At 55.6% G+C, this 25,757-nt stretch overlaps 1 protein-coding gene across 1 annotated transcript; it reads right to left on the bottom strand.

Moving 5' to 3' along the window:
• Positions 201–19,348, bottom strand: IGSF9 (immunoglobulin superfamily member 9). The gene is given in 21 exon segments (XM_018046365.1): positions 201–693; positions 894–1,021; positions 1,281–2,141; positions 2,453–2,495; positions 2,708–2,884; positions 2,982–3,066; positions 3,280–3,530; positions 3,944–4,119; positions 4,381–4,504; positions 4,701–4,718; positions 4,721–4,850; positions 5,075–5,191; positions 5,660–5,800; positions 7,695–7,837; positions 7,929–8,074; positions 8,197–8,338; positions 9,761–9,878; positions 10,108–10,262; positions 10,978–11,130; positions 17,243–17,431; positions 17,687–19,348. Coding segments are annotated over 21 exon segments (3,537 nt in total). The 5' UTR covers positions 17,745–19,348; the 3' UTR covers positions 201–511.

The following is a 25,757-nucleotide window of genomic DNA, read 5'->3' on the forward strand; positions in this document are numbered from 1 at the left end:
AGATGTCTTGTGAACTTTGTATTTTTTCAGCACCTAGCTCAATGGCTGGACTTCAGCAGCTGACCTCAGGAAGCACTTAATAACTGCTTTTGGAATGGATCTTGAATGTATCTCCATTCTTTCACAGAGTCCCCTCACTGTTTAGGGTGTAGGGATTTCTTTCTACTTCCCTCTCAGATTCAAAGCAGATGACACACAGAAAGATTTTTTCACTTTATTTACCTGTAAAAAAGAGCCTCACCCACACCACAAACACCACACACACACACACACACACACACACGCACGCACACACACGCACGCACACGGACGCACACAGGCAGACCTAAGATCACCGCTGCAGTCCTCAGACTCGAGGGCCTCAGTCCGTACACCCCTCAGCAAGCCCACTGTCAGGGTCTCTGACTGAGCACCAAAGGGGCAGGGGCAGCATCCCCAGCTGGAGAAAGATCTTGCTGGGGGCTTCCCCTGCAGGGTCCGTGCGCCTTCACCCTGTCTCACGTTAGGGCATTCACAGCAGAGTGGCCTGTTCAGGGTGGAAGACGGACTGTCGATAGGCTGGTGGCCGGGACCTAGCGGCATCTCGGCGCCGGCGGAAGGCCAGGAATTCCTCCCGAAGGGCAGCGCAGCGGGCCTCAGGGCCAGGAGCATGGGCAGCACTCAGGAGGCAGCTCTCCTCTGGAGTCTTCACACCTGCAAAAGGAAGGACAAAAGGAAGATGTCTTAAGGTCCCCGGGTGAACTCGGGGTTCACCAGTACCACGAAGCTCTCTAGGGCCTGCCAGCGCAGAGGAGTCAGAGGAGCGGGCCTGGCTGGGAACAGGCTGAGTCCTAAGGGTGGGGGTGTAGGACGGTGAGGCCAGGGGTGCCTGCCTTTCTGGAAGGCTCTCACACCTAGCTCTGGCTCAGCTTCAAGTCGGGATCGAGGGCCAGCCAAGCCCACGTGCAGAGTCTCCAGCAACTCCATGTCCCCTGGGAATTCTGAGTCCCACTCGTAGTTCTCATCCACAGACGTGTTCCTCCTGTGAAATGAGACAAATGTGTGGTGTGGGTAGAGGAATAGAAGGTAGCCAGAAAAGCCTGAACTGGTGACCCCAAGCTGAGGGTGGGCCATGGCTTTCCTCTGAAGATCCCTGGACCTCAGCAAAAGCTTCAAAAAGGAGACAGGCTCTCCTGGTCCTAAGGTGGGGATGGAGCAGGGAAGGCAGAGGGTGCAGGAGAGGGGTGGGGAGAATCTGTACAGGACAGGGCAGGGCAGGGCAGGGCAGGGACTGCCCTCACCTTTTGCTGACTGTCACCACATGCTCCCTCCGGGGCCACCTCTCAGGGCCACTGGCCCAGCTGCTGGTGTCTCCTGGAGCGGGGCTGAGGTAGCTGCCTCCTGCAGAGGGGGCTGTGGAGGGGGGCCGGAGGAAGGAGGCGCTGCCCCGCCCACTGCTCTGGCTTGTGAGGCTGCCTCGGGGGGCAGCAGGGAGAAGGCTTGGCAGCAGCCGCTCCCTCAGTGTCCAGTCAACCAGTGCTGTGTACGGGGGCTCCGGGGCGGCCCCAACCCCAACCATGGCCCCGGGAAGTGCTGCCCTGGGGGACTCAGAGTGGCAGTCCAGGGGCTGGAGGTTACATGAGGTGGGGCAGGGCCGGGTATCCATGTAATCTGGGGGTGGAGCAGGGCCGGGTTCCTCCACGGGGAGCCAGTCCCCATCTACATTCATCTCCCTGAAGAAGGGCAGGCTCAGGTACTGGAGCAGGGGTCCTGCACCTGGCAGAGGACTGGGTGGGGCCGGTCGAGGGGGCCCCACAGGGCTGATGTCTGCAATGCAGAGGGGTTGGGGCATCCCACTGGGGCTGCTGCTGCTGCAATCATAGGACCTGGCCTGACGCCGAGCTGGGGTCCGAGGCTCGGACTGCTCAGGGCCTGACTTGTCTCGGGAGGTCCCCACCTGGGGTCCCATCACAAAACGCCCATCTGGTCCCCGGCAAATGGGCTCCAGGGGTAAGGGCCCCCGGCTAGGTGGAGGATCCGGAGGGGGGCTGGGGGGTCCAGCGGGTTCCCCCCAGAGCAGACTCTGGCGCAGGCTGGGGACTGGGGAACCCTGGAGCTTCAGCTTCGCCACGCTGTCAGGACTGCCCGAGCCCGGAGCAGAGCTGGGGAAGGACAGGAGATCAGGGTCTGTGGTAGGGGGCCAGTCCCCCTCCCAGGAGCCAGCGTCAGGCCTTGAGAGGTTTGATGCAGAACAGAGCAGAGCTAGGGAGAGCAAGGGAGAGAAGGACCCACATGGTGGAGGGGTGGAGGGAAGGCACGGGCGACACGGAGCCGGCCCCCAGGCTGGGGCCTCTGCACTTCCATCCTCACCTCCCTCTCACTTCTGTTCCACCCCTTCTACCCCTCCCCAAGGTGCAGAAAAGGAAGGTGCTCACAGAAGGCAGAAGGAAGCCAAGGAAGCGGAGGCACTTACTGGAGAGCTGACTTTCCAGCGGGAGAGAAGATAAGAGGTGGATCTGCAAGAATAAGAGGACAAGAGGTGACATGGGAGAAACCGAGCCCCACCAGGGCCCAGGGCGCAAGCCTCACTCCACACCAGACGCCACCCCATCTGCCTGGGGAAAGTGGAAAAAGTGGGAAGCAGGGGGAACACACCTGGCCCTGCCAGGGGGTTGGAGCTTCTCCAAGTAGGAGGTGCTTATAGAGGGCGGGACCCCAAGTGACCTACCTTGGCGGAGGCGTTTGCGGCGGCGACGGGCAGCTCGGCGCCGGTTCATGAGGCAGGCGGCCAGGATGCTCACGAGCACAGCCACGCCCAGAAAGCAAACCCCGCCCACCACGCCGGCCAGCACTGGCTGGGGCAGGAGGCCTGGCAGCTGTGTGCGCGAGGGGTAAACCTCCAGGCCTGGGCAAGGGGACACGAGGGAGGGTCGGTGTCTATGACACAGGGGGCTCCGAGCCCCCCCAATCCCCAGGGTTCTGCCCTCCTGCCGGGTTCTCACCAGAAGTGGAGACGTTGGCTGTGTTGCTGGGATCACTGACATAGCTACCAGAGAAGGCCACGAGGCGGAATTCGTAGAGAACGTCCTGGGGATGGGGGTCCAAGAAGGGGGTCAAAGCTCAGCACTGCTCACCCCAAGCCCATTTGGAAAGACTTTGCAGTTGGAAGGTACGGGTGAAGTAGAAAGCCAAGCGGAGGTGAGGATGGTCAAATCAGGGTGAGCCCAGGTTTGGGGAGTGCAGCAGGGGGCTGGAGGGCCACTGGCAGGACCCACACCCCTGCCTGCCCGCCACACCTACCTTGATAAGTCCTGGCACCAACAGCTGCATTTCAGTGCCTGCCACGGCCCGATCCAACACCTCCCAGCCCTGGGAGCCCTGCCGGCCCTCCAGGATGTAGCCATCCAGCCTCTTAGGGACCAGTTCCGGGGGATCCCAGTGCAGGAGTACCCCCCGGGGCGTCCTCACCGCCACCAGACCTCGTGGAGGGGACAGGGGAGGCGACATCTCTGTCGGGGGAGGACTGGGGGCAGCTGGTGTGGTAGGAAGCCCTGAAGGGGACACAGAGGCATGTAAAGATTGCATTCCCAGTGCCCCTCCCCTGCTCCTCCACATCCCCTGGAAATGGAAGTGTTCCCCACGGACTGCAGCTCACCAGGCTCCTCTGTCCCTGGAATTCTCTAGGCAAGAATACTGGAGCGGGTTGCCATTGCCTTCTCCAGGGTATCCTCCCAACCCAGGGATCGAACCCCAGTCTTCCACACCGTAGGTGGATTCTTTACCATCTGAGTTACCAGGGAAGTCCTTCCACAACCCCTGGTGCCCAACTATTCTCCCAGAACCCCTAAAGTCAGGCCTCGATCATCTTCCACAAACCCTTCTGGCCACTCCCACCCAGACTGCCCCCGTCTGGACTTTTCCCTGCAGCCCCTCCCCATCCTTGTCTGCTGCTCTGATCGCTCACCTTCAGGGGCAGACAGGACAATCTCGCTGAAGGGCCCGCTCCCCAGCTTGTTCTGAGCGAGGACACTGAACTGGTACTGGGTGTGGGGCTGCAGGCCTGGCACTAGGAGGAAAGCAGCACCCACGGGCACTGCCAGGGACACCCAGTCATGGTGGGCTCGGTCAGGACGCTTTGCCCTGGAGGACAGGAGGAAATGGGGGGGGGGGAAGCATTTCATGAACTAGGAAGAGGAGGAAGGTTGGAGTCCAGAGAGCTGACCTCCCCTGTCCCCTCAACCACCCCAGCTCTCAGGACCTGGGCTTTGAACCCCTGAGAGTCTCTGAAAATTGGACAGCAGAGTCAGGGAATGGGCTGGCACAGAGAGGTAGGAGAGAGGGCAGAGAGCCAGAGGGACTCAGGTTGAGGGGTAAGAGGGATGGCAGGGGCAGGTCACTCACAAGGGGGTGTACCAGACACTGAATCTCTGCAGATAGCCACCATCAAAGCCAGGCTCCCAGGAGACATTGGCACCCTTGGGCAAAGGTACCACAGACACATTGGTGACAACGTGGGGGCTGGTGCCTGGGTGGGGGCAATGGAGGGATAATGTTCAGGATCCTGAGGGAGGGCGAAGAGTTCAGGGGATCCAAGCCTTCCACTCACCACCCATCATCCCAGGGGCTCCCCACCTAAGATCCCCATCTGGGGCCCCCCAAACGATTCTTTTCCCTGGGTCTTCCCCACACGGCTGCTTCCAGCCTGCTCTGCAGCCACTAACCCAGCACGTAGACATTGTGGAGGCGGCCACTCGGGCCACAGCATTGCTGGCCGTGCACTCCCAGCGTCCGTGGGCCTCCTTGGTCAGTGGTCGCAGGATGAGGCTACTGTTGCTGTCCACCTGGGCCTGGCCCTGCAGCCCCCGGCCCACCTACAGAACCACTGGTCAGCCCTGAGGACACACGCAGCCACCCCTCACCAAGGGCGCCACTCAGCTCTCGGGGCAGCTCCAGTTTCCTCCCCAGCCAGCCATCTCTTCCTCACCTCCTCCCCACCTCCCCTCTCCCCACAAACATCCAGGGGCACAGAGAGGCAGGGGTGCGGCGAGTGTGAAAACAGGTGTGAATACAGGTGGAGTGGGGTCAGGAGCCTTACCTTGGCCCAAGAGATAGTAGGTGAAGGGTCTCCCCGGGCAGAGCAGGGGATAAGGAGTTCTCGCCCTACTTCTTGGAAGTATTCTTCTTTGGGACGTTCCAGAAAAGCTGGGGGAGCCTGCAACCCAGATCTGGCATTGGGTGGGGGCTCTCTCACACTGCCACCTGAGGGCCATTCCCCCCCTTCTCTGGGGCCACCATCTGTCTGCATCTCTCAGTGTCTCTCTAGCTCGCCTGTCCCCAGCAAGGGGGCTGGAGGGACATTATTGGAGAGACCAGGGCTGATGGGCAGAGGCCTCTCTGAAGATGTACAAAGCTCTAGAGAATACCCTTCACCCTCCCCTTTGCTTCCTACTCCCTTCACTCCAGAGAGGGAGGCAGCCTGTTAAAGGGTTGAGGCGGGCAGGGGACCTTCCTCCGCTGTGGCATCTGATGGCTGCCGCTACCATGGCAAACAGACGTGGAAGCCCCGCTCCCCACGCGTCTGTCCCACCCACCTCGGCCTGGTGTCAGTACCAGCCTTTCATCTTCAGCGGCCTGACCTGCTGCCACTCCCCCCGCCCCCAACCCCCACCCCAAGCCGCACCTTGAGCAGAACACGGGTGACCGGGGAGGGCCCTGCAGTGCCAAGGCTGTTGTAGGGGGTGCAGGAGTATTCTCCCAGTGCATCCTCGTTCCCCAGGGCAATGATCAGGGAGCCTTCTGGGCCCTGGGACCAGCCGGGGAACTGGAAGCAAGAGGAGATGACAGCCAGACAGAGACGCTCAGCAGAGGCCAGACCAGAGATGGAGACGGGAGAGACCCGCATCTACACGGAGGCGGCCGCAACCACCCTTAGGCTGGCCCCTCTCTGAATTCCACCCTTCCACTCTCTTTCCTACAGGGGGCCGCTACCAGGGGTGTGAAGGCAGCCTATTGATAGCTCTGGGGCTGTGAGCAATGGAGTTTGTCAGAGGAATGGAGGCTGACAAACTCCAGGGGAGCCACTCAGAGGGAATCTGGTGTGAATGGCACCCCGTGGGGTTGAGCCGTGTGAGGTTCTCTGCCTGCTGCCTTCCTAGCCCTCCACAATTACATTCGCTATCTTACACCCCACATCAGCTCTTCTTCCTGGCTTCCCTAGTTCTGTACAGTCAAAGGCTAACATCTGACTCCTTACTCTGTCTCACGCCCCACATCTGTCCTCCTGGGAAGGCCTTTTGTTCCATCCATCTTCACGTCTATCCCTCTAACTCAGGCCTCGTAACCTCTCACCCACAATCTCATTTCAGCAGCCCCTGCACCACAAATGTCCACTCTCTTCCCCTTCATTTCTCTGACAAACTCAACTACTCACAGCCCTGACGCTACCATATAAGCTTCCCTGGTGGCTCAACGGTAAAAAATCTGCCTCAGTGCAAGAGATGCGGGTTTGATCCCTGGCTGGGGAAGATCCCCTGGAGGAGGGCATAGCAACCCACTCCAGAATTCTTGCCTGGAGAATTCCATGGACAAAGGAGCCTGGCGGGCTACAGTCCATAGAGTTGGACATGATTGATGCAAGTGAGCACACTGGTGTGGACACACTGATGCTATCACACCATTGCTCAAGCAATTTCACTGGTTCCAAATGCCTTTTGACTTTTTTTTTTAACCTTTGAAAAAATTTATTGAGTACTACTATGGTTGCAGAAGCCCTGGGGTGACTAGGATTAAGAGATGCAATACTAACCCACAAGGAATTTATTGTCTTTGCAGACAAACAAAAAATCTCAATCACCTTGGAATGAGGTAATATTAACTTGGCATCCATATTCTTCCCTTTGGTCCCAACCTGTCTTTCCAGATTCTCTGCATCAGTCATGTCCCCACAGGAATCGTAGCTCCCACCCAGCTGGATGACTCATTATGCCATAAACGCACTATCCTGCTTCCTGCCTCTGGGCCCTGGTTTCTGCATGGAATGTCTCTCTGCCCTCCAAGGCCGTCATTCGCATCCCAGAAGCCGTTGCTGATCTGTCCTCAACCAGCCCTAAGAGGAAGGTGCTCGCCGCCTCCTGCCCCTCTAGCCTTCCAGCAGAGCGTCTGTGGCTGTGCTACCCCCTCGAGGCACGGATGTCTCTTTGCTCCTGTTCCTACCAGACACCAGGCACAGCACCCGATAACCACGGATGTCATTACTACTTTCCCAGTCTGTCCCATCCTCCCCTTCTTCCCCCGGTGTCTCACGTCCATGACTGCATCTCTGTTCTTGCCCTGCAAACGGGTTCATCTGTCCCATTTCTCTAGATCTCATATATGTGTGAATATACAATATTTGTTTTTCTCTCAAACAGATGGCTAGTAGGAACCTGCGGTAAAGCACAGGAACTCAGCTCGGTGCCCTACGATGACCTAGAAGGGTGGGATGGGAGGGGGAGGGGTGCAAGGGAAGCTCCAGTGGGAGGGGATGTATGTATACATAGAGCTGATTCACTTTGTTGTACGGCAGAAACTAACACATTACAATGTGATTATACTCCAATTAAAAAAATAAAAGAGGTGTACGATCTCCAGTCACTGTATTGATCAAAGGCCACCCCAGCTGTCTTGACTAGAATAACACCAAGCTAAGCCCTCTCTTCCCTGCCCCAGGCCTGTACCTTGTCCAGCTGCAGGGCCTGCCCATCCTTGGTCCAGCTGACAAAGAGCAATGGGGGGTTGGCACGAACGGGGCATCGGATCACCCCCCGCATGCCCACGGGCAAGGGCGTCTCAGGAGGCATGGCGGTCACCTGCGCTGGGTCTGGGGGAAGCAGTGGCAAGTTGTAGGGGAGGAGCTGAGCCTGGCCCAAGGAGGTGAAGCACTCTGTCGAGGGAGCCGGGGTGGGGCTTACAGAGCACAGTGAGGTAGGCAGAGGCCGAGGGCGGGCGCAGGAGGCCGTTGCTGGGCACACAGGTGTAGCGGCCGGCATCATCAGGCTGGGCGGCCTGCAGCCGCAAGCTGCCATCCACCAGGATCCGCACTCGGGGCTGCAGGCGGCTGCAGTATGGCACAGGGGCGGAGGGGTCCAGGCCTTGCTCAGCCAAGGGACTCCTCAGACTGCCCACCAGTTCCCCACCCCCACCCCACCACACCACACCCTAGCACAGGCAGAGCCCCACCTGATGTGGAAGACGTTGGTGCTGTCCTGGAACCAGCTGTAGGTGAGGTTAGCAGGGTATGCCTCAGCTCGGCAGGCCAGAGAAACATCCTGGGAGGCATTGACTGTGCTGTTCTTGGGGGGCACCACGATGACTGGGGGTCCTGGGAAGGGGGAAGCACAGGGGAAGGAGGGGCCTCAGCCCAGTTTCCCAGGAACCCTGAGGTCACTTCTGCCTCTCTCCCTAGTCTGCCCTCTAGAATACAGGGCTGGTTGCTAAAGGGCCTCAGGAATGGAAACAGGCCCTAACCCTTTTATTTAACACAAGTTCCTCCTCTGCTCCAGCAAGCTCGCTTTCCTACCAGGGACAGCCACATTCACCCAGTTTAATCCTCTGCTCACCCTTTACACCATCACCTTTTCCACCCCTCATCTGCCTACACCATCTACCACACCTCTGTGTCTCCTATCCTAATCCAGGCACCCAATACCTTAACCCAGGATGCTGCAGCAATCCCTGACTCCATTCATGGCCATTCATGCAAAAATGTCTCCACCCACCCACTCTGGCCACAGAATTCTTCTGCTCAAGAATCCACAGCAGCTCCTGGCTCCCAGCACATTAAGCTCAAACTTCTTGACCCAGCCCTGTGGGCCCTTGTGACCCCACCTGGCCAACCATCTTTTCATACATCAAGCCTTCCATACTCTTTCAAGTCAGTATGGGAGCTCACTGGGCCCATGCCAGGCAGTCTTGAAGGCTCTTCCCCAAGAGCCTGACTAGGCCACAGAGACCCTGCCAAACCATCTTTTAACCCCACTGCTGTCTCCCTTCTCCAGGCTCCAACTACATGAGTGGCCAGTAATAAGAGGTAATGATACAAGCCGGAGTGCAGAACACCTCCAGGCATGCCAGGTGGACTGACCTGACCTGCATTTAATCCTCTTAAGAGCCTTTTGTGATAGAAATTATTGTCTCCACTTCATAGATGAAGACATGAAGGCTCAGAGGCTGACAGATTGTAAGGCAACTTGCCCCAGGTCAGTGGGAAGGCAAATTCACATCAGGCCTTCCCGACGCCAGACTTCACCCTGCCCCACTGCCCAGCGCTGCCTCCCCCACAGCACCCAGGAGAGCAGGGCTTCACCTCTGCATCTCATTCCCGAGGTCACCATGGGGCTCTATGAAGGCAGAGTGTACTTTTCAGCTTTCCTTCTGAAGGGAAGGGCTTGACCACAAATTACTGTGCTCGGCTGAACCTAAGTCTTGTAACAATCCTGAGAGGCAGACAGGAACTTCTTTGTATAGATGAGGAAGCTAGGGGTCAAGGGGGTTCAGGGGCTCAGTCTGACACCAAGACCCCACCCCCTTCCCACTGTACCACACTGCTAGGCACTAACTACCTGCATTCACTGATCCTTTTACAGGCAAGATGCTGGTTTTAGAGGCATTGGGAGCTCCCTCCCTCTCCAGGGGCCCCTGCCTCAGGCCCAAGTCCTCCCCCGCAAGCTGTGTGCACCCCCAGCCACAGGTCAGTCCTCTCACGCGCCATGTCCAGCTTCCCGGCCCTCCCCCGAGACAGCACCTAGCACCAGCAGCTGGGTGGCGTGGGTGGCGCTGCCCTCGGTGCTGGAAGCTTGGCAGGTGTAGACCCCGGCGCTGCTTCGCTCCACCCTCCGGATCCGCAGCGTTCCGTTCAGCACCTAGAGCAGGAGTCAGCGAGCGGGATCCAGGCATCTCCTCGCCCACAGCGGGCCTCAGACGCCCCTGCACTTCCAAGGCCAGCCAGCAGAGGGAGGCAGCAGGCCAGGCTCGGGGAAGCCGGGGCCAAGCCCTCCTCCGGCGGGTCTCCCAGCCTGGCCTCACCCCCTCTGTCCTGCAGCCTGTTCCCAGGCCACCACCTGCCCCACACTGTCCAGCCGCAGGACTCACCTGCACTTGACTCTGGCCCTGGCCGAGGTCCTGTCCTCGGAGCTTCCAAGTCACCCGAGGTTGGGGGTTGCCTTGGGCCACACACCGCAGGGTGACCGGCTCCAGTTCCCACACTTCGAGCACCTGGGGAGGCGTCTCCAGGAACTGAGGGGGCGCTGTGAGGAGAGAGGCATCAGGGGGTGCCAGAGGGGCCACCAGCCCAAAGAGTTGCATCCCAGGACCAGAGAGGCAGATCAGGGCTGCAGCCCTCAGCTCATCAGGCTGACCACCTTCAGGGGAATCCCCAGCCCTGGGCCACCCTGTCTGCGGCACCCAGGGCTCAGTGAGGACGCACCGGCCCATCCCCGCACCAGCCTGCAGAGCTGGCAAGGGAGCGGAGCACAGGATGGGCGTTCAGAGCTGGGAGAGAGCCAGGTGCCCTCTAGAGTCGGGAGGCCTGGGTTTTAGACTCTGCCGCTAATCAGTGGCACAACCCAGTTTCCTCATCTATGACAGGGGAATACTTGTGACCTCCTTCCTTCTTAGGGTTGAGACAGAATTCATGAGGTACTGGGTTAAAAGGGGTTTTGATAAAACAAAGTATTGTATATATGTGACCAATGTTTCAGTCGGGGTTCAATAACACCTTATCCCCTATCCATTATGCTATCCTGGTCAGGGAAGCAGGAGCAGGGAAGAGACAGGAAGTTCCCAACACAGAGCCAAGAAGGCTGATTGGTTTTAGGTGTGAAGAATGGAAAGGGCAGGAGTGGGGGTGGGCGGGGTGAGATGTAAACAAGGGGTGTCAGCCAAGTGGGGCTTCGGGACTGTCCTTCCACCCTCCCCCCTTCCACGCGACCCCCTCCTTCACCACAGCCCCCAGCTTCCTACAGTTGACGGTGAGATGCACCCAGGAGCCGTTAGCAGAGTCTTCCTCAGGGCTGTGCTGGTCTAGGAAGAGTACGCGGCACTCGTACCAGCCCTGGTCTTCAGCCCGGAGCCCCTCGATCTGGAGAGATGCCCCCTTCTGAAGCCGGACACGCCCTGGGAAAACAGCCCTGGATCAAGGGTGCTGAAGGGACTGCATGGGAGCCCCAAGCCCCTGATCACACCGGTTATTCTCAGACGTAAAGAACAGGCTGTCTCTCCCAGCCACCCTACTAGAGTGGGTCCAGAGAGGCACAGATGGGGTTGGGGTCACTGAGGGCAGATCCCTCCCTTCAGCCCCTCGAGTCATTCCTGCCTTTCAGCAGCTGCGACCCAGCTTAGACAAAGAGAAACCAGAGCGGCAGCAGGCGGACAAGGCACAGAGCTCAATGACGCCTAGCTTCCGGGACTGTAGGGAAAGGGGCTCAGAGAACCAGCTCTGTGTCTCCTCTGGAGTCATACAGAACCTACCCATCCTTGAGCTCTTTTTGTAAGGGAGTTCCCAGGAGTACTCCTGCCAGAGGACTCTGTCCCCAGAAACCACAGCAGTGTTTGGGGCCCGAGCAGGGATCCAGACCTCGCCTACCAAAGCCCCTAATCCGCCGGGGTTATTATCAGTGGCCTAAGCGCCTTAGGGTGGCCAGAGTCCAGCCCAGCCAGGCAGCAAGGTCAGCAGCCTCCTCACCCCATTCCCTCACGCTCCAGGGCATCCAGGCTGTGGCTGACAGACTTCATAGAGCTCCACAGTGCACCCAGCCCCAGGGCAAGCAGGCAGCGCCCTTCCGCCCTCAGCATCCTCTCCTGGCAGAGTCCTGCACCACAGACAGCTTTGCGGGTCCCTGGCAGCGCGACCCAGTGAGCAAGCCACACACTGCAGCCAGAGAGACCTAGCATCCAGCTCTGCTATATACCCTCTTGGCTACACCACTTAAACCTCTCTCTCAACATCTGCTTCTTCATCTATAAAATGAGAGAGAGAGAAAAAATCCAAGTGGGGTAAATGGAAGGCAGGCAGCATGATGCTTGAATAAAATGGTTGAACAAACGAATGAGCTCAAGACTTGAAATCGCAGACTGCACTCAACCTTGGCTCCATCCTTCACCTGACGACACACCATCTGCCCCTTCTCCCCTGCGTCAGTCAACAGCACCATCACGCATGTCCAGAGACCTGGGGTCATCTTCACTCTCACGTCAGCTTGCTCAGTTAGCCTTTGGTGTTCTCTCTTTCACTCCCACTTTAGCTTGTTCAGTAAACCTTTCAGACTCTACTTCCTGAATACTGTCTCCCTCTCTATCACCTTCACTTTAGTTTAGTCGCATATGCAGAGCACATCATGAGAAACGCTGGGCTGGAGGAAGCACAAGCTGGAATCAAGATTGCCGGGAAAAATATCAATAACCTCAGATGTGCAGATGACACCACCCTTATGGCAGAAAGTGGAGAGGAACTAAAAAGCCTCTTGATGAAAGTGAAAGAAGAGAGTGAAAATGTTGGCTTAAAGCTCAACATTCAGAAAACGAAGACCATGGCATCCAGTCCCATCACTTCATGGTGAATAGATGGGGAAAGAGTGGAAATAGTGGCTGACTTTATTTTGGGGGGGCTCCAAAATCACTGCAGATGGTGACTGCACCCATGAAATTAAGATACTTACTCCTTGGAAGGAAAGTTATGACCAACCTAGACAGCATATTAAAAAGCAGAGACATTACTTTGTCAACAAAGGTCTGTCTAGTCAAAGCTATGGTTTTTACAGTAGTCATGTATGGATGAGAGAGTTGGACTATAAAGAAAGCTGAGTGCAGTCCATCCTAAAGGAGATCAGTCTTCAGTGTTCATTGGAAGGACTGATGCTGAAGCGGAAACTCCAATACTTTGGCCACCTGATGCGAAGAACTGACTCATTTGAAAAGACCCTGATGTTGGGAAAGATTGAGGCAGGAGAAGGGGGTGACAGAGGATGAGATGGCTGGATGGCATCACCGACTCAATGTACATGAGTTTGGGTAAACTCCGGGAGTTGGTGATGGACAGGGAGGCCTGGTGTGCTGCAGTTCATGGGGTCACAAAGAGTCGGACTCGACTGAACGACTGAACTGAACTGAACTGATTGCAACTCTCAACTGGGTTATGCAAACAACCCACAAAGGGGTCCCACTGCCTTCATGTTCATCAGGTGCCCACCCCACTTTGACTTTGGATAAGGACAAATGACATTTTCTAAATATTCTGGGTTATGCAAAACAGATGAAACCAGACTATGCCTTTACTTAGCCCTTCCTCTGTGTGTTAGTCGCTCAGTCGTGCCCGACTCTTTGCGACCCCATGGACTGCAATCCACCAGGTTCCTCTGTCCATGAGATTTTCCAGGCAAGGATACTGGAGTGGGTTGCCATTTCCTTCTCCAGGGGATCTTCCCAACCCAGGGATTGAACCCGGGTCTCCTGCACTGCAGGCAGATTCTTTACCGACTGAGCTACAAGGGAAGCCCCCTAGTACCAGACAATCTGAAGCCGTTGGAGCACTCACCCCCTCCAATCTGCTTCCTTTCTACCTCTAGGGTCGTCTTTCTGAAATAGAATCAACCCGTGGGGGCCCTGATGCCACCAGGGAATGAGAGAAGTATCAGGCTGAGGCTGGCTCTGGGATCTCAGGCAAGGGTCCTTTTTCTTCTAAGAACAAGGTTCAGGGGTGGGGATTCTCCAGAAAGGGTGGAGCTGCTTAAAGGGCTGGGTGCTTAAATCCCCCCCTAGATAAGCCTGGGTCTCTCAGGTAAACATTGAACATGATCCCACCCTTTTTCCCACCAGTGGGATTCCTCAGTAACCCTAACCTGCCAGGCCATGGAACCCCGCAGACTGCACTGCGCCCTCTTCTAAGTCCCATGTGATGGTAACTTTTGATTACAGTGATCTTCAAGTGCTACAAAGAAGGAAGAAGACAGAAGGGAAATCAAGTTTGGGATATGCGCCATGTAATATCAGGCAATGTCACCATACTTAATCCTCTCAAGAATTCCAGTAAAGGAACTGATGTTAAGCTTCTTTCCAAAATCACGTGGCTATTCAGCGATACAGGCAGGCCTGCTTTCTCACGATGCAGTACGCTCTCCACTGCTCACTGGTGTGAGGACCCAGTGACGCTCAGGGCACTCATCCCTGAGCTTAGCCAGTATATTCTCACTCGGCATGTGTTGGTAGTCAGTGGGTAACAGCTCCAAATGTCTGTTGATCAGAATATCCAATAAAGCACACCGTATGTCCTAACTTCTCTGTGAGGTATGGATGGCTAGACTGGAAGTGTCACAGAAGAATAGGAAGCTGGCCAGGAACAGGTGGTCCTGTGCCCTCCCGAGTCCTGGGTCCCCCTTCTGGAGGCCCATCCTCTACCTACAGAGCCAAAGTGAGTGTCTCCAGACCTCTCCACATGCAAGGGTGTGAAGAGGAAGGAAGAGACACAGTCCCCACTCTTGCAAAGCTCTCCAAAGGCAGAGCTCTCTCTCTCATGTACAAGTGCAAGTTCACATACACACAGAAGTCCAAGAAACAGGCCTAACTGTGCCCGGATACTCCAAGAAACTAAGAAGCAAGAGGCGTACAGGAGGTTTCCAGGAAGAGGTGACTCTGCAGAGAGTGAGAGTTACACAGTTAATCGTTCAGTCCTGTCCCCGACTCTTCGCGACCCTATGGACTGCAGCCCGCGAAGCTCCTCTGTCCATGGGATTCTCCAGGTAAGAATACTGGAATGGGTAGACATGCCCTTCTCCAGGGGATCTTCCGGACCCAGGGATCAAACCCGAGTCTCCTGCATTGCAGGCAGATTCTTTACCGTCTGAGCCACCAGGGAAGCCCAGGGGATGCAAGGATAAAAGGTGGTGAGGAGAGAGGACTCTTCTAAATGGAGGACGAGAAAACTGATTTCTTTTTCGGCTATTCATCATGTAAGATCTTAGTTCCCCGACCAGGTATCTAACCTGTCCCCCCTGCATTGGAAGCATGGAGTCTCAACCACTGGACCACTAGGGAAGTCCTTGAGATAACTGATTTTTATCAAAGAACTCAGGACAGAGAGAAAACTCATGTCCCTTCTGCCACAGGGGGTATTTTGAAACTCTCAAGAAATATAGCATGAAAGTCAAAGACCAAAAGCTGGCCCCAGGAATTGGAAGAGCTAATCTAAGATCCACCCCAGGGAAGCTGGTATAGAGGCAGTGGACCCTCTTTTCTCTCCACACCTAGGATTTCACACCATGCAGGCGCTGTCCGGGGTTCTTTACACACAGCAGCTAATCTCATTCTAGGATTTAGTCCTGGTTTATTTTATACTGCTTTTACTACTTTTGCACTAGTCCACGAATCCAGTCTCCTCTGCTAGATGGATTCTAAAGTCATCAAAGATAGGAAGCCTTCCCTTCAGTGTAATCCCTGAAGGCTCCAAACAGTCTCTCTCGTGGTTCCTCCCACATTCTAGGCCATGGGCCTCACACACAGTCCCAGGCCATCTCCCCTTCGTTTGCCCAGAGGGTTTATGACAGGACACCATTGTCCTTAGCAACCTCCACCTCCCGTTGCCTAGCAACTGCAGTTCAGAGTCCCCTGCACAAAGGCTGAGAGGCCCATTCCACACTGGGAGGCAGTAAAAGGGTTAATGGGTACAGGGGCCTCTCCCCAGGGCCCTGACTCCCCAGATCAGCTCTGCCTTGACCAGAAGCTTCAGACCCAGGGGAGGGGTGGGCATGAAGGGCAGGGGTAGGAAGAAAGCCCCCGAGGTTACTGCTCACAGCCGGGCAGCTCAAAGGAACACCACAGAGACGAAAAGAAAACCCACAGGTAGCAAAGTTGCTACCTTCCAGACAAAGGGCGGAGGGAGGGCAGGAAGGAGAGTTGCACATCACCACCCCCAACTCCCCATTCCCACCCCTGCCCAGAGGTGACCCCCGAAAAGTCTCCCCCTAACCCTGCCCTAGTGGGGCAACGTTCTGCCTCCACGAGCCTCAGCCCAGCGGCTCCCCAGCCCGGTGGGCAGAGGCCAGGATCGGGGGCTGGGCCCGGCCATTGTCTCTCCACTTGTCCTAAGTGGGGCCCCGCTTTCATCAGTTCTCCCAAGCGGTTCTCCCCAGGCTTGTGCAGACACATACGCTCCCACCAGGCTGTTTGCCAACAACTGCCCCCAGTTTGAAAATAAACCCTTCCCTCTGCACCACCTGCCTGAGCCTCCTCCCCTCTGTGCTCAGCCTGCCCCAGGGTGACAGCTTAGCCAATCCTGTGGCTTCTCTCAGGATTCAAACTAAAGAGGGAAAAGGGAGGGGGGTCCCCCTACCCCCATCGACGGCCTCCCAGGTGGCCTTTCCTGGGTTTCCCCTATGAGGAGGCAGCCAGACTCTTGCCAGCCGCCCCAGCCCCAGCCCTGGGTTCTCCCACACTCTGCCCTCAGAGACCTGCACTAAACCATTCAGATTAAGGCTCCCCGGAGATTAGGAGGAAGCTGAGCCTTTTCAGGGAGCAGCTGGGGCACAGGAGAAGGCCCCCAGGGAGGTCTATACACTATTTTAAGTCCATGTTGCAGCCAGCTGAAGCAGGAACCCAGCCCAGCCCCATCTGTTTGCGGATCTTTCGGGGAGCCTGGTTCCCTCCAGCCCTGCTCCGTTGAACTCAGAATCAGACAGATCAGAAACCCCCTGACCCTGCTGCCCCATCAGTCCACTCCCTAGAAGCCTGCTGCTAGAACCCCCCAAATCAGCATTTAAGAAAATAGGAGGGGAGGAGGGCAAGGGAGTGAGAAGATAGCAGAGCCAAGCACCAGGAGAGGGCCAAGTAGGGGGAGACCAGGGAGGATCAGGAGGAGCCTGGGAGGTTCGTGATGAGCTCTAGAAAGAGGGATTAGAGAATTAGGATGGACACTTGCAACAGGGCTGCAGGATCTCCTTTGGAACAGGCCAAGTGGAGTTCCAAACAGACCGTGCGCGCACGCGCGCGCGCATGTGTGTGTGTGTGTGTGTGTGTGTGTGTGTGTGTGTGTGTGTGTGTGTGTGTAAATGAATGAATACTTCAGTGAATGAACACTGCTTGGGAGCAGAGCCATGCTTGTTATGCAGAGTTCAGGCAGTGGAGCTGGAGATGAGGTTGGGGCAGGGACAGAGCTGTTAAGAAGAGGCCTGTTCCCACTCTAACCAGCCCACCTTTGTTGGAGACACCTCCCAACCTCTCAGCTGAGGACAAGTCTTACCCACGTAATCAGGGTCGATGCGGGGAGAGTAGAGGCCAAACTGGATGAAGATGGGAAGCAGGAATCCAAAGCGCAGCCACTCGATGACATGCAGAGGGGGCCGGCCAGCCGGGGGCAGCAGGTCACAGCCCAGCACCGCACTCTCCCCGGCCCGGCCCACCACCGACACCACCTCAGGCTTCCCTCGACCTGCAGGGCGGGCAGGGCGGGCAGGCGGGTGGCATGAGGACCCAGCAGGGACCCAGAACCAGGGCTGGGAGGGGAGATACCCTCTCTGTCTCGGTGGGTTCCCCAGGCCTTGGTGATGGGGTTGAAGGAATCTATGACGTTGGCAGAACCTGAGCTGCTCCTCCCCTCCTCTGACCTGCGCACAGAGAACCCCGGGGGGACCACCCCTACCCCAAGGCCAACAGGGAGTTCTGGAGCCCAGGGAATCCAGCTCACCGTCAGCCCCTTGGCTGATGATCAGGCTGAGGATAGCCAGACTGAGGCACCAAACCATAGCCCAGCTGCCTGCTTGCTTGGCCCCTCCTCTCCACAGGGGCCCAGATGGAGGGGCCCGGGGACGTGCAGAGCCCAGCAAGCCCCTCAGTCCTTCTGATCAGGTCACAGGGATCAGCGCTCACTCTTCTGGACAGTTAGGGCTTGGCTCACGTCACACCTGAGAAAGCCGTTCTCTGGAGCACCACCAGATCTAGATGCAAAATGCAAGGCAACATGCAAAGTGGGCCAGTGTTGGAAACCAGAGGAACCCCTCCCTCCTCCCGGAGTTGGAGTTAGAAAAAAGCCGGAGGTGAGCAAAGGTAGAGAAGGGAAGAGGAGCGCAGATAAGTGGCGGAAGGGCGAGGGAGTGCTGGGGTGCGGAGACCAGACAGGTAAGGACATGTGGGAAGCACAGGGCTGGAAAGATCATAGGAAAAGCTGAGGAATTCTGGGGATACCCTCTTTACTCAAGCTCTTGGAAATTTGCGCCACGAGGGAACTGGGGTTCCTCTATACTTGGAAAAGGACTGGTCAGTTAAGTACGGGAGACACAGAGCCCCCATGGTCCAGCCTTCTCTCTGTCCTCTGTCCTTAGTCCTGATGCTAATTAACAAGGTAGCAAAGAGCAAGATAGAACCAGCATTATCACCTCCACCCCACGGTGACATATAAGGACAGTGAGGATCTCAGAGAAACCTGCTTAGGTGTACACAGTCAGTCAAAGGCAAAGTTGGGATGAAAACCCCCAGAAAGTTCCCCGCACAGATCCTTGCCTCATTTCTGCAGCCTCTGTGAACCCTACGAGCTGGGAATCTTGTACCTCTTTCTCCAGTCAACCTCCCAATACTGCTTTAGCCATGAATGCGTCAGACACTTGGGAGAGGAGCTCCCTCTCCATCTGCTGGTTTGGGGGTGCCCAGGCAGCATTCTCCAGGTCTGGGCACGTCCCAGGGCTTGTGAGCTGGCGGCTGGTGCCACTTCCTCTTCCTGATGCTGCCAAGGCAGCCCTCCGTCTTGCCAGACACCATGACCCAAGTTCCTCCCATTTTTCTCTCCCTCCAGCATCCTCGGGGCCCAAGGTTTGCCAGGCTCTCGCTTCCCCAACCCCAGAGGCATGGCCCATATGAAGCTAAAAAGCCCAAGAGTCCCTAGGGTGTACAGAGTGAGCCCTGGTGGCTGGAGGGGAGGAGGTCCTGACAGCCCCAGGGCCTAAGCATCTAGGGAAGTCACAGTGGGGTGGTGCTGCCTTGGACCTGGCAGACCTAAGTGGACTCTGCTCTATAGGCCTCCACCCCGCTCCTGGCCTCACAGGTCAAGACAGGCTGTAAAACCTCCCCCATGTCCCCCAGCCTGATCCCTGCCTCTACTGAGGGGCCCTGCACATCTAACTCCTGATAAGTCACCAGCAAGCAGCCCCCGGCTTCCCACTGCCCCAAGTTCTCCCATACGTCACAGACATATCTTCTTCTAAATGCATAAGAACTCCCAGTTCCCTCCTGGTTCAGTGTTCCGAAAACCCTAGTAAACCCAGGTTTGCCCAGAATCCCTCTGTTTTTCCTAAGAGCTTTCCAACTCTTCTGCCGCCACTAGGCTTCGCCTGCTCTCCCCACCCAGCACCCTCTCATTCTCCCATCCCAGTTATCCCCACTTCTCACAACCTTCCCCACCCCCCACAATTCCCACTCTTCGCACCTGATCTCCAATTGCACCAGATCCTCGGTGCTTCAAGGAACTCCCGGTCTCCCCCAGAATCGCCACCCGCCCACTTCTCCCATCCTCTCCTCCGTGGAATGCTCCTGCCTCAGCCCACAATACACTTCTGATACCCCGCCTTCAATTCTCTTCTCCCTTGCCGTCTCCGGACCCCTGGAACTCCTCCTTGCGTCTGGAACCCACCAAGAACGAACCTCCCTCCCCACCTACACACACACACACACACACACTACTTCCGAACTCCCCCAGTTCTCCGGAGTCATCATCCACCCACCAAGAATTCCACTTCACTCCCCAGAACTCCCCTAGTTCTGCTCCCCCAAAGAATTCCACAATTCCCCCGCTTTCTCCTGTCCCCCATAACTCCTGCACTGTTCATCCCCTCGCTGGCACCCCCATTCCATTGCCCCCAGAACACCCCCGCCCTCACCTGCTCCGCACCGCTCGGCCTCACTCTTCCAGCTACACAATAGGGGGCGGGCCCGCCTCCCCGCCTCGGATGCCCCGAGCGCCTCCCGTCGCCCTGGAGACCGCCAATCCCCCTCCCGCGGCGGCCAATTGGAGCTAGCAGAAGGCGAGGCTAGGCGGGCGCGACCCCCGAGCGGCCTGGGAATTGTAGTTTCAGGAGAGCAGGGCTCCGTGGCACGTGGGCCCGGGTCGCCCCCTGGTGGAGCTCGATACAACGAAGCGTGGAAAGACCGATCGGTCGGCCGCTTCCCGCTGCAAGCTTGCGCGGCTAAGCGGGTCAAGGCCCGGGCTCCCGGGGTCGCAGGAGCTGACCCGTAGCTGGTTCCTTGCACTCCTTCCTTCCTGGGTAAGCCACCTTAGACGTCCTCCCTTCGCCTAACGGGCTTAACCGCAGATGCGGCAGCCAGGGTTGAAACTCGAACCTGGCGGGCAGAAGCACCAGGCAGGGAGCAGGACTCCCCGCCCTCCTCCCAGGGGATCCACCCCGCCCCTCTGATCACCTCCCCCATCCCCATCGCCACCTCCACCTCCACTTATTCTTCTCTGGCCGGACTGGAAATACCTGTCTGCACTGGCGAGCTCCCAAATCTTGCCCAGGCGCCTCCCACTGTGTGCAGAGCGGAAGGCAGCGCTCCCAGCCTGAGGTTGCCAAGTCAGCTCCCAGCACCAACCACCCAGAGAAACGAGTCCAGAGGGAAGAAACTAGAGAGAGACATCCTGGCACGGGAGATTGGGAGAGGAGGACTGAAATAAACGATCACTTATTGAGCCCCTGCAGGGAGCCAGACCCTGGACTACATGCTTCAGGACTCCTATGTGACCTGTACGGAAACTCTGTGAAGTATGTAAAGCTCCGTGTGACAAATAAGAAAACTGAGGTACTACAGGGTGAAGTAACCTCCCCAAGAACACAGGGCAGAGCTGGAGTGAATCCCAGCCTAGACTCCGTCAAACCCACCCACCTTGGGGACTTCAAACTCAGGCAGAAACACATCTTGCATGTCAGCCCTGCAGCCTTCTCTGCTTCCTCAACTTGGTGCTGTCTTGGGGATGCAGGGTCATGACTCCTTCCCTACCACAAATCTGAAATTTAAAGATGCTTGCTCCTTGGAAGAAAAGCTATCACCAACCTAGATAGGGTAAAAGCTGAGACATCACTTTGCCGACAAAGGTCTGGATAGTCAAAGTTAGGGTTTTTCCAGTAGTCATCTATGGATGTGAGAGTGGGACCATAAAGAAGGTTGAGCGCCAAAGAATTGATGCTTTCTAACTGCAGAATAGGAGAAGACTCTTGAGAGTCCCTTGGACTGCAAAGAGATCAAACAAGTCAATCATAAAGGAAATCAGTCCTGAATATTCACTGGAAGGACTGATGCTGAAGCTGAAGCTCCAGTCTTTTGGCCACATGATATAAAGAGCTGATTCACCGGAAAAGACCCTGATGCTGGGAAAGATTGAAGGCAGGAGGAGAAGGGGGTAACAGAGGACGAGATGGTTGGATGGAGTCACTGTCTCAATGGACATGAGTTTGTGCAAGCTCTGGGAGATGGTGAAGGACAGGGAAGGCTGGTGTGCTGCAGTCCATGGGGTTGCAAAGAGTCGGACACAACTGAGCAACTAAACAACAACAAAAGCCTGTCCTGGTGCTCCCCTGGAAGCCTTCCCTAAAAGCAGCGTGCTAATCTCACCCCAGTCTGAACTCCTGCCACTCACAGAGTGCACCAGGCATTTGATTCCCAGTCGTACCCATGGCACCAAGAAGACCCAACAGGATGGGTTTGACCACAGCTCACACCAGTATCCCTTCCACATCCTCCCTTCCGGGTGCTCATCCAGCCCTTTCTGACTAAATTCTGGGCTAAGAAGCTTACCACCCCTTGTCGTAATTCATTCCATCTTCAGGGACTTGACTGCTGGAAAGTTCTAAAGGTGTAAAGATCTGGGTGCTTTTCACCACCTGAGATGAAAATGTGGGAAGGGAGTGAAGGAGGGGAGCAGGCAAGAGCAATAGAATGATTTCTCTCACTATCCCTCCAGCAAAGTCTCTCAAAGTGGCCCTTCAAATGTTACAGTGTGACAAACTGACCTAACAGTGCTGAGACTCTAATGAAAACACCTAGTGAACACAACAGGAAAGCAAGGCCAAGTAGAATGCCTGGAAAAGATGGTGGAAGAGTGTGACATTTGTTATATCTTGGGCCCTCACCAACTAATACAAAAGATCTCCTTCCCCTGTGTTAGAATGGGCTCCATCTCTGGTTCAAAGGTTTCACTTCCACTGTCTCCAGTATTTTCTTGAGGATAAGTTAATTTCGTTTGGACATTAAAATAACTTTTTTGTAAAATTGGGATTTGAAATGGTTTTCAATTTTTTTAAGTTTAAGATACAGTCTTTTCTCTTTTGGGGTGGGGAGATGCTAATTTTGTATTTTATTATTATCATCATTTTGCTCTGATTCAGGTGTATCTTGACAGCTTTCTGGTAAGAAAAGGAACCTGACCCTAAGTTGCTCCCTCATCATGCTGGAAGTGAAAGTTGGTAAAAAAAAAAAAAAAAAAAAAAAGTCCTATCCATAAATATTATTCTCTGGAAAAATTTGTTCAAGCGGCTAGGATTCTACCTAGCATCATTTTACCAAAGCTTAAACTAGCCCACGTATTTTCAACTTGTTGACAGGAAGACTAGACAATGTTGTCAATCCAGCAACTTTGCTGACTATATGCCACGAGCACTGGTCCTGTGACCAGATCAGAAAAGAGTCACCATTCATCATCGACTGTTTCCTGGCTATTGGCGTGCCTGCTTTCTAACCTGGTGAGACCAGACCTCCTTGAGGGTGTGGAGCTGGTCTTGTTTCATCCTTAAATCCGCGCCCCCCCCCCCACCGCTCCCCCGCCACCTCAGCCCTTAGCCTATCAGAGGAGACCTGCCTGCCTCTCCAGACTACCCATTCATCCCAGCATGCAGCGAGTGGCCTCCTAGTCCCTTGAATTCATGGTGCTTGTTCACTTATCAATGGCTTTCTTCTTATCTTCTGTCTGGCTGCTGCTGCTGCTGCTGCTGCTGCCGCTAAGTTGCATCCAACTAAGTCGTGCCCGACTCTGTGCAACCCCATAGATGGAAGCCCACCAGGCTCCTCTGTCCATGGGATTTCCCAGGCAAGAGTACTGGAGTGGAGTGCCATTGCCTTCTCCGTCTGTCTGGCTACAAAGTCCTTTTTCTCCCTTCCCTGGGAACTCTCTGGCAGTCACAGGTCAAAGTTCTGTTTACCTCTTCCCTCCAGGACACCATCGCTGACAACTCCCACCACCCGTAGGTCCTCACCTTCACCCGCAGCCCTTGTCACACCTCATTGTAGTTACATCTAACACACCCCACAAAGAGTTCCAAGGGCAGAGAGTACATTTTCCGCCTCTCCAGTGCAAGCCCAGTGCCTGACACTTCAGTGCTTAAGTATTATCCTCCTCCCCTCAGTTTGCTTTTCACCTGTTTCAACAGAGCAAACTTTGCAAAAAGCAAAGTGTTACCAGCTGATTATTATCCCGGTTTTCTGTAGAGGAAGAGTCCGAGTCTTTCCAAGCTTGTATTCCACCTTCTTCTAAGTCTGGATGTTCCGCATCCAGGTGCTCTGGGCTGGTTGGAACTGAGACCTCAGCCTTTCTCCGTTCAGACTGGGTGTGAGAGGTGCTCCCCTGTATTTTAGGGAGAGCCATCAGCTGACTGTACAGGGACCATTCCTTCCCTTATTGATCTCCTGTGCCAGACTCTGAAATTCACAAGAAAAGAACTGCCCCCATGTATGCAAGACGGCTGTTGGCCTTTTCCACTCAGTTACCAGAAAGGTATTAAAGAAATTAGGGGAGTTGGGGGCTGCAGGTTTGGTCCTAGATCTTCATGCCTTTTTGGAGATGGAACTGCTCAGGCCAACGCGAGGCAGAGGGACTGCCTTCCAGCGGGACAAGGACTCGGGCCCTCAGGGAATAGAGTGGATCTGTTGCTAGTCTTAGGACCTCTTTGGGGAGTGGACTTAGAAACTAAACTTTCTTTTTTCTTTTTCTTTTCCCAACATCACCACCTCCTCCCCAGGCCCTACAGGGGTCCGTCTCCTGCCCAGTAATCAAGACAGGAAGCCCCCGCTTACCTCCTGGCTCTGCTTCCTTCCGTCCCTGGGAGCCCTGGCTCTTGGTTTCCTCCATGCCCCTTGCTGGAGGCTTCCTATCAGGGCGTCCCAGTGCCTGGTCCATGTGGGCCGTTGAGGCATGTAGGATCTACTTCCCCGACCAGGGATGGAGCCCAGGCCCCCTGCACTGGGAGCATGGAGTCTCAGCCACCAAACCACCAGGGAAGTCCCCTGTGTCCCGTTTCCTCCGAAGCCATCCTTGGTCCCTACGGTCCCCAGTGAGTCCGTCTGCCCCTCCACAGTCTCAGCGTTCTTTTCCGTGGGACGTACTTTGGAGGTCAGTATCCTTCTCTTCACTAAGAGGGGAAAGCGAAATCCAGAGAGGTGTCTGGCATGGCTTCTGCCACACAGCCCTGTCTTGACCCCTCAGTCCCTCCTCTAAAATTCCCTGGGGTTACTAGCCCATCCTGCCCCTGTCAGAGCCAAGGCCTTCCCTTAGCCTTGGAGCACCAGTCAGCGGTACCTGTGCCTGCTCTCTTCAAAGGGCGTGTTTCTAGTCGAAAGGGACGGTGCCTCCGTGGACATCTGCTGGACCATGTGTCCCAAGCCAGAGGCCAGTGGCAGAGCACAGCCCAGATCTCCTGGGATCCCACCCAGGGCTCTCCCTACAGTGTCAGGGGACGCTCAACTTTAAGGGATCCAATATGTTGTTTTCTTCCTTTGTGTGCCGTTTCTCAAGGACTCTCTGTTCCTTATCAGTTCCTGGGAAACAGGAATGAGCAGAGCTGCACGCAGTTCTCAGGACTGAGATCATGGGAAAGAGCACCTGCTCGGATTCCCTTCAGCGACTTTTCAGGACTATCCATTTTGTTGCAACTGGTGGAATTTCATTCTTTTTAATGGCTGAGTAATCATTTTATTGAAGACATATAAGCATGCATTTCTGCAAATAACGGACCCTTGTTTCACTCGAGACTTGGGACCCTGCGTCCTTCTTCTCGTCCACTCCAGTCCCCAGGTCCCGGTCTACGAAGACCACGACACTACAGTATCCCACACCACCCTCCTCCAGGTCACTCACTCCCTCAGCACGTCCTGTGGCATGAGCGGCTTTCAGTCCCCTCCCCATTTCACCCCCGACTCCGTACCCTGCTGCAGCAGCTACATTAAGTAGCATTCACAAGATCTGATCTGGGGAGGGTGACCAAGACAAGCAGAGGATGAGGAATTCATACTGATCACTGGGCTTGGGAAAGAGCAAGAACATAAAATTAAAGGTCTTTGCCAGGAGAGCAGGGGGAGGGGAGGGTAATATATGTGTAGGGGGCAGGCATTAATCCAGGGCCCGATAGAAGGTGTGAGATGTGGAAATCTATGGATAAGGAATAGACAGGACTCTAATACCAATTACAAGCAGAGGTCAAGAGTCTCGACCTCTGCTGTTTTTTTTAATATTTATTTTTATTTTATTGAATTATTTGGTTGCACCAGGTCTTAGTCACCGCACACGAGATCTTTGATCTTCATTGATGGATGCCACCTCTTTAGTTGCAGCTTGCAAACTCTTACTTGCAGCATGTGGGATCTAAGTTCCCTGACCAGGGATCAAACCTGGGCCCCTGCACTGGGAGCATGGGGTCTTAGCCACTGGATCACCAGGGAAGTATCCAGACCTATGCTATTAATCCAACTGAGCTGCCATCTCTATGGGGCAGGCAACAGAGGCCCAG

The sequence above is a fragment of the Capra hircus genome, chromosome 3, assembly GCF_001704415.2.
Source record: "Capra hircus breed San Clemente chromosome 3, ASM170441v1, whole genome shotgun sequence".
NCBI classification, from domain to species: domain Eukaryota; kingdom Metazoa; phylum Chordata; class Mammalia; order Artiodactyla; family Bovidae; genus Capra; species Capra hircus.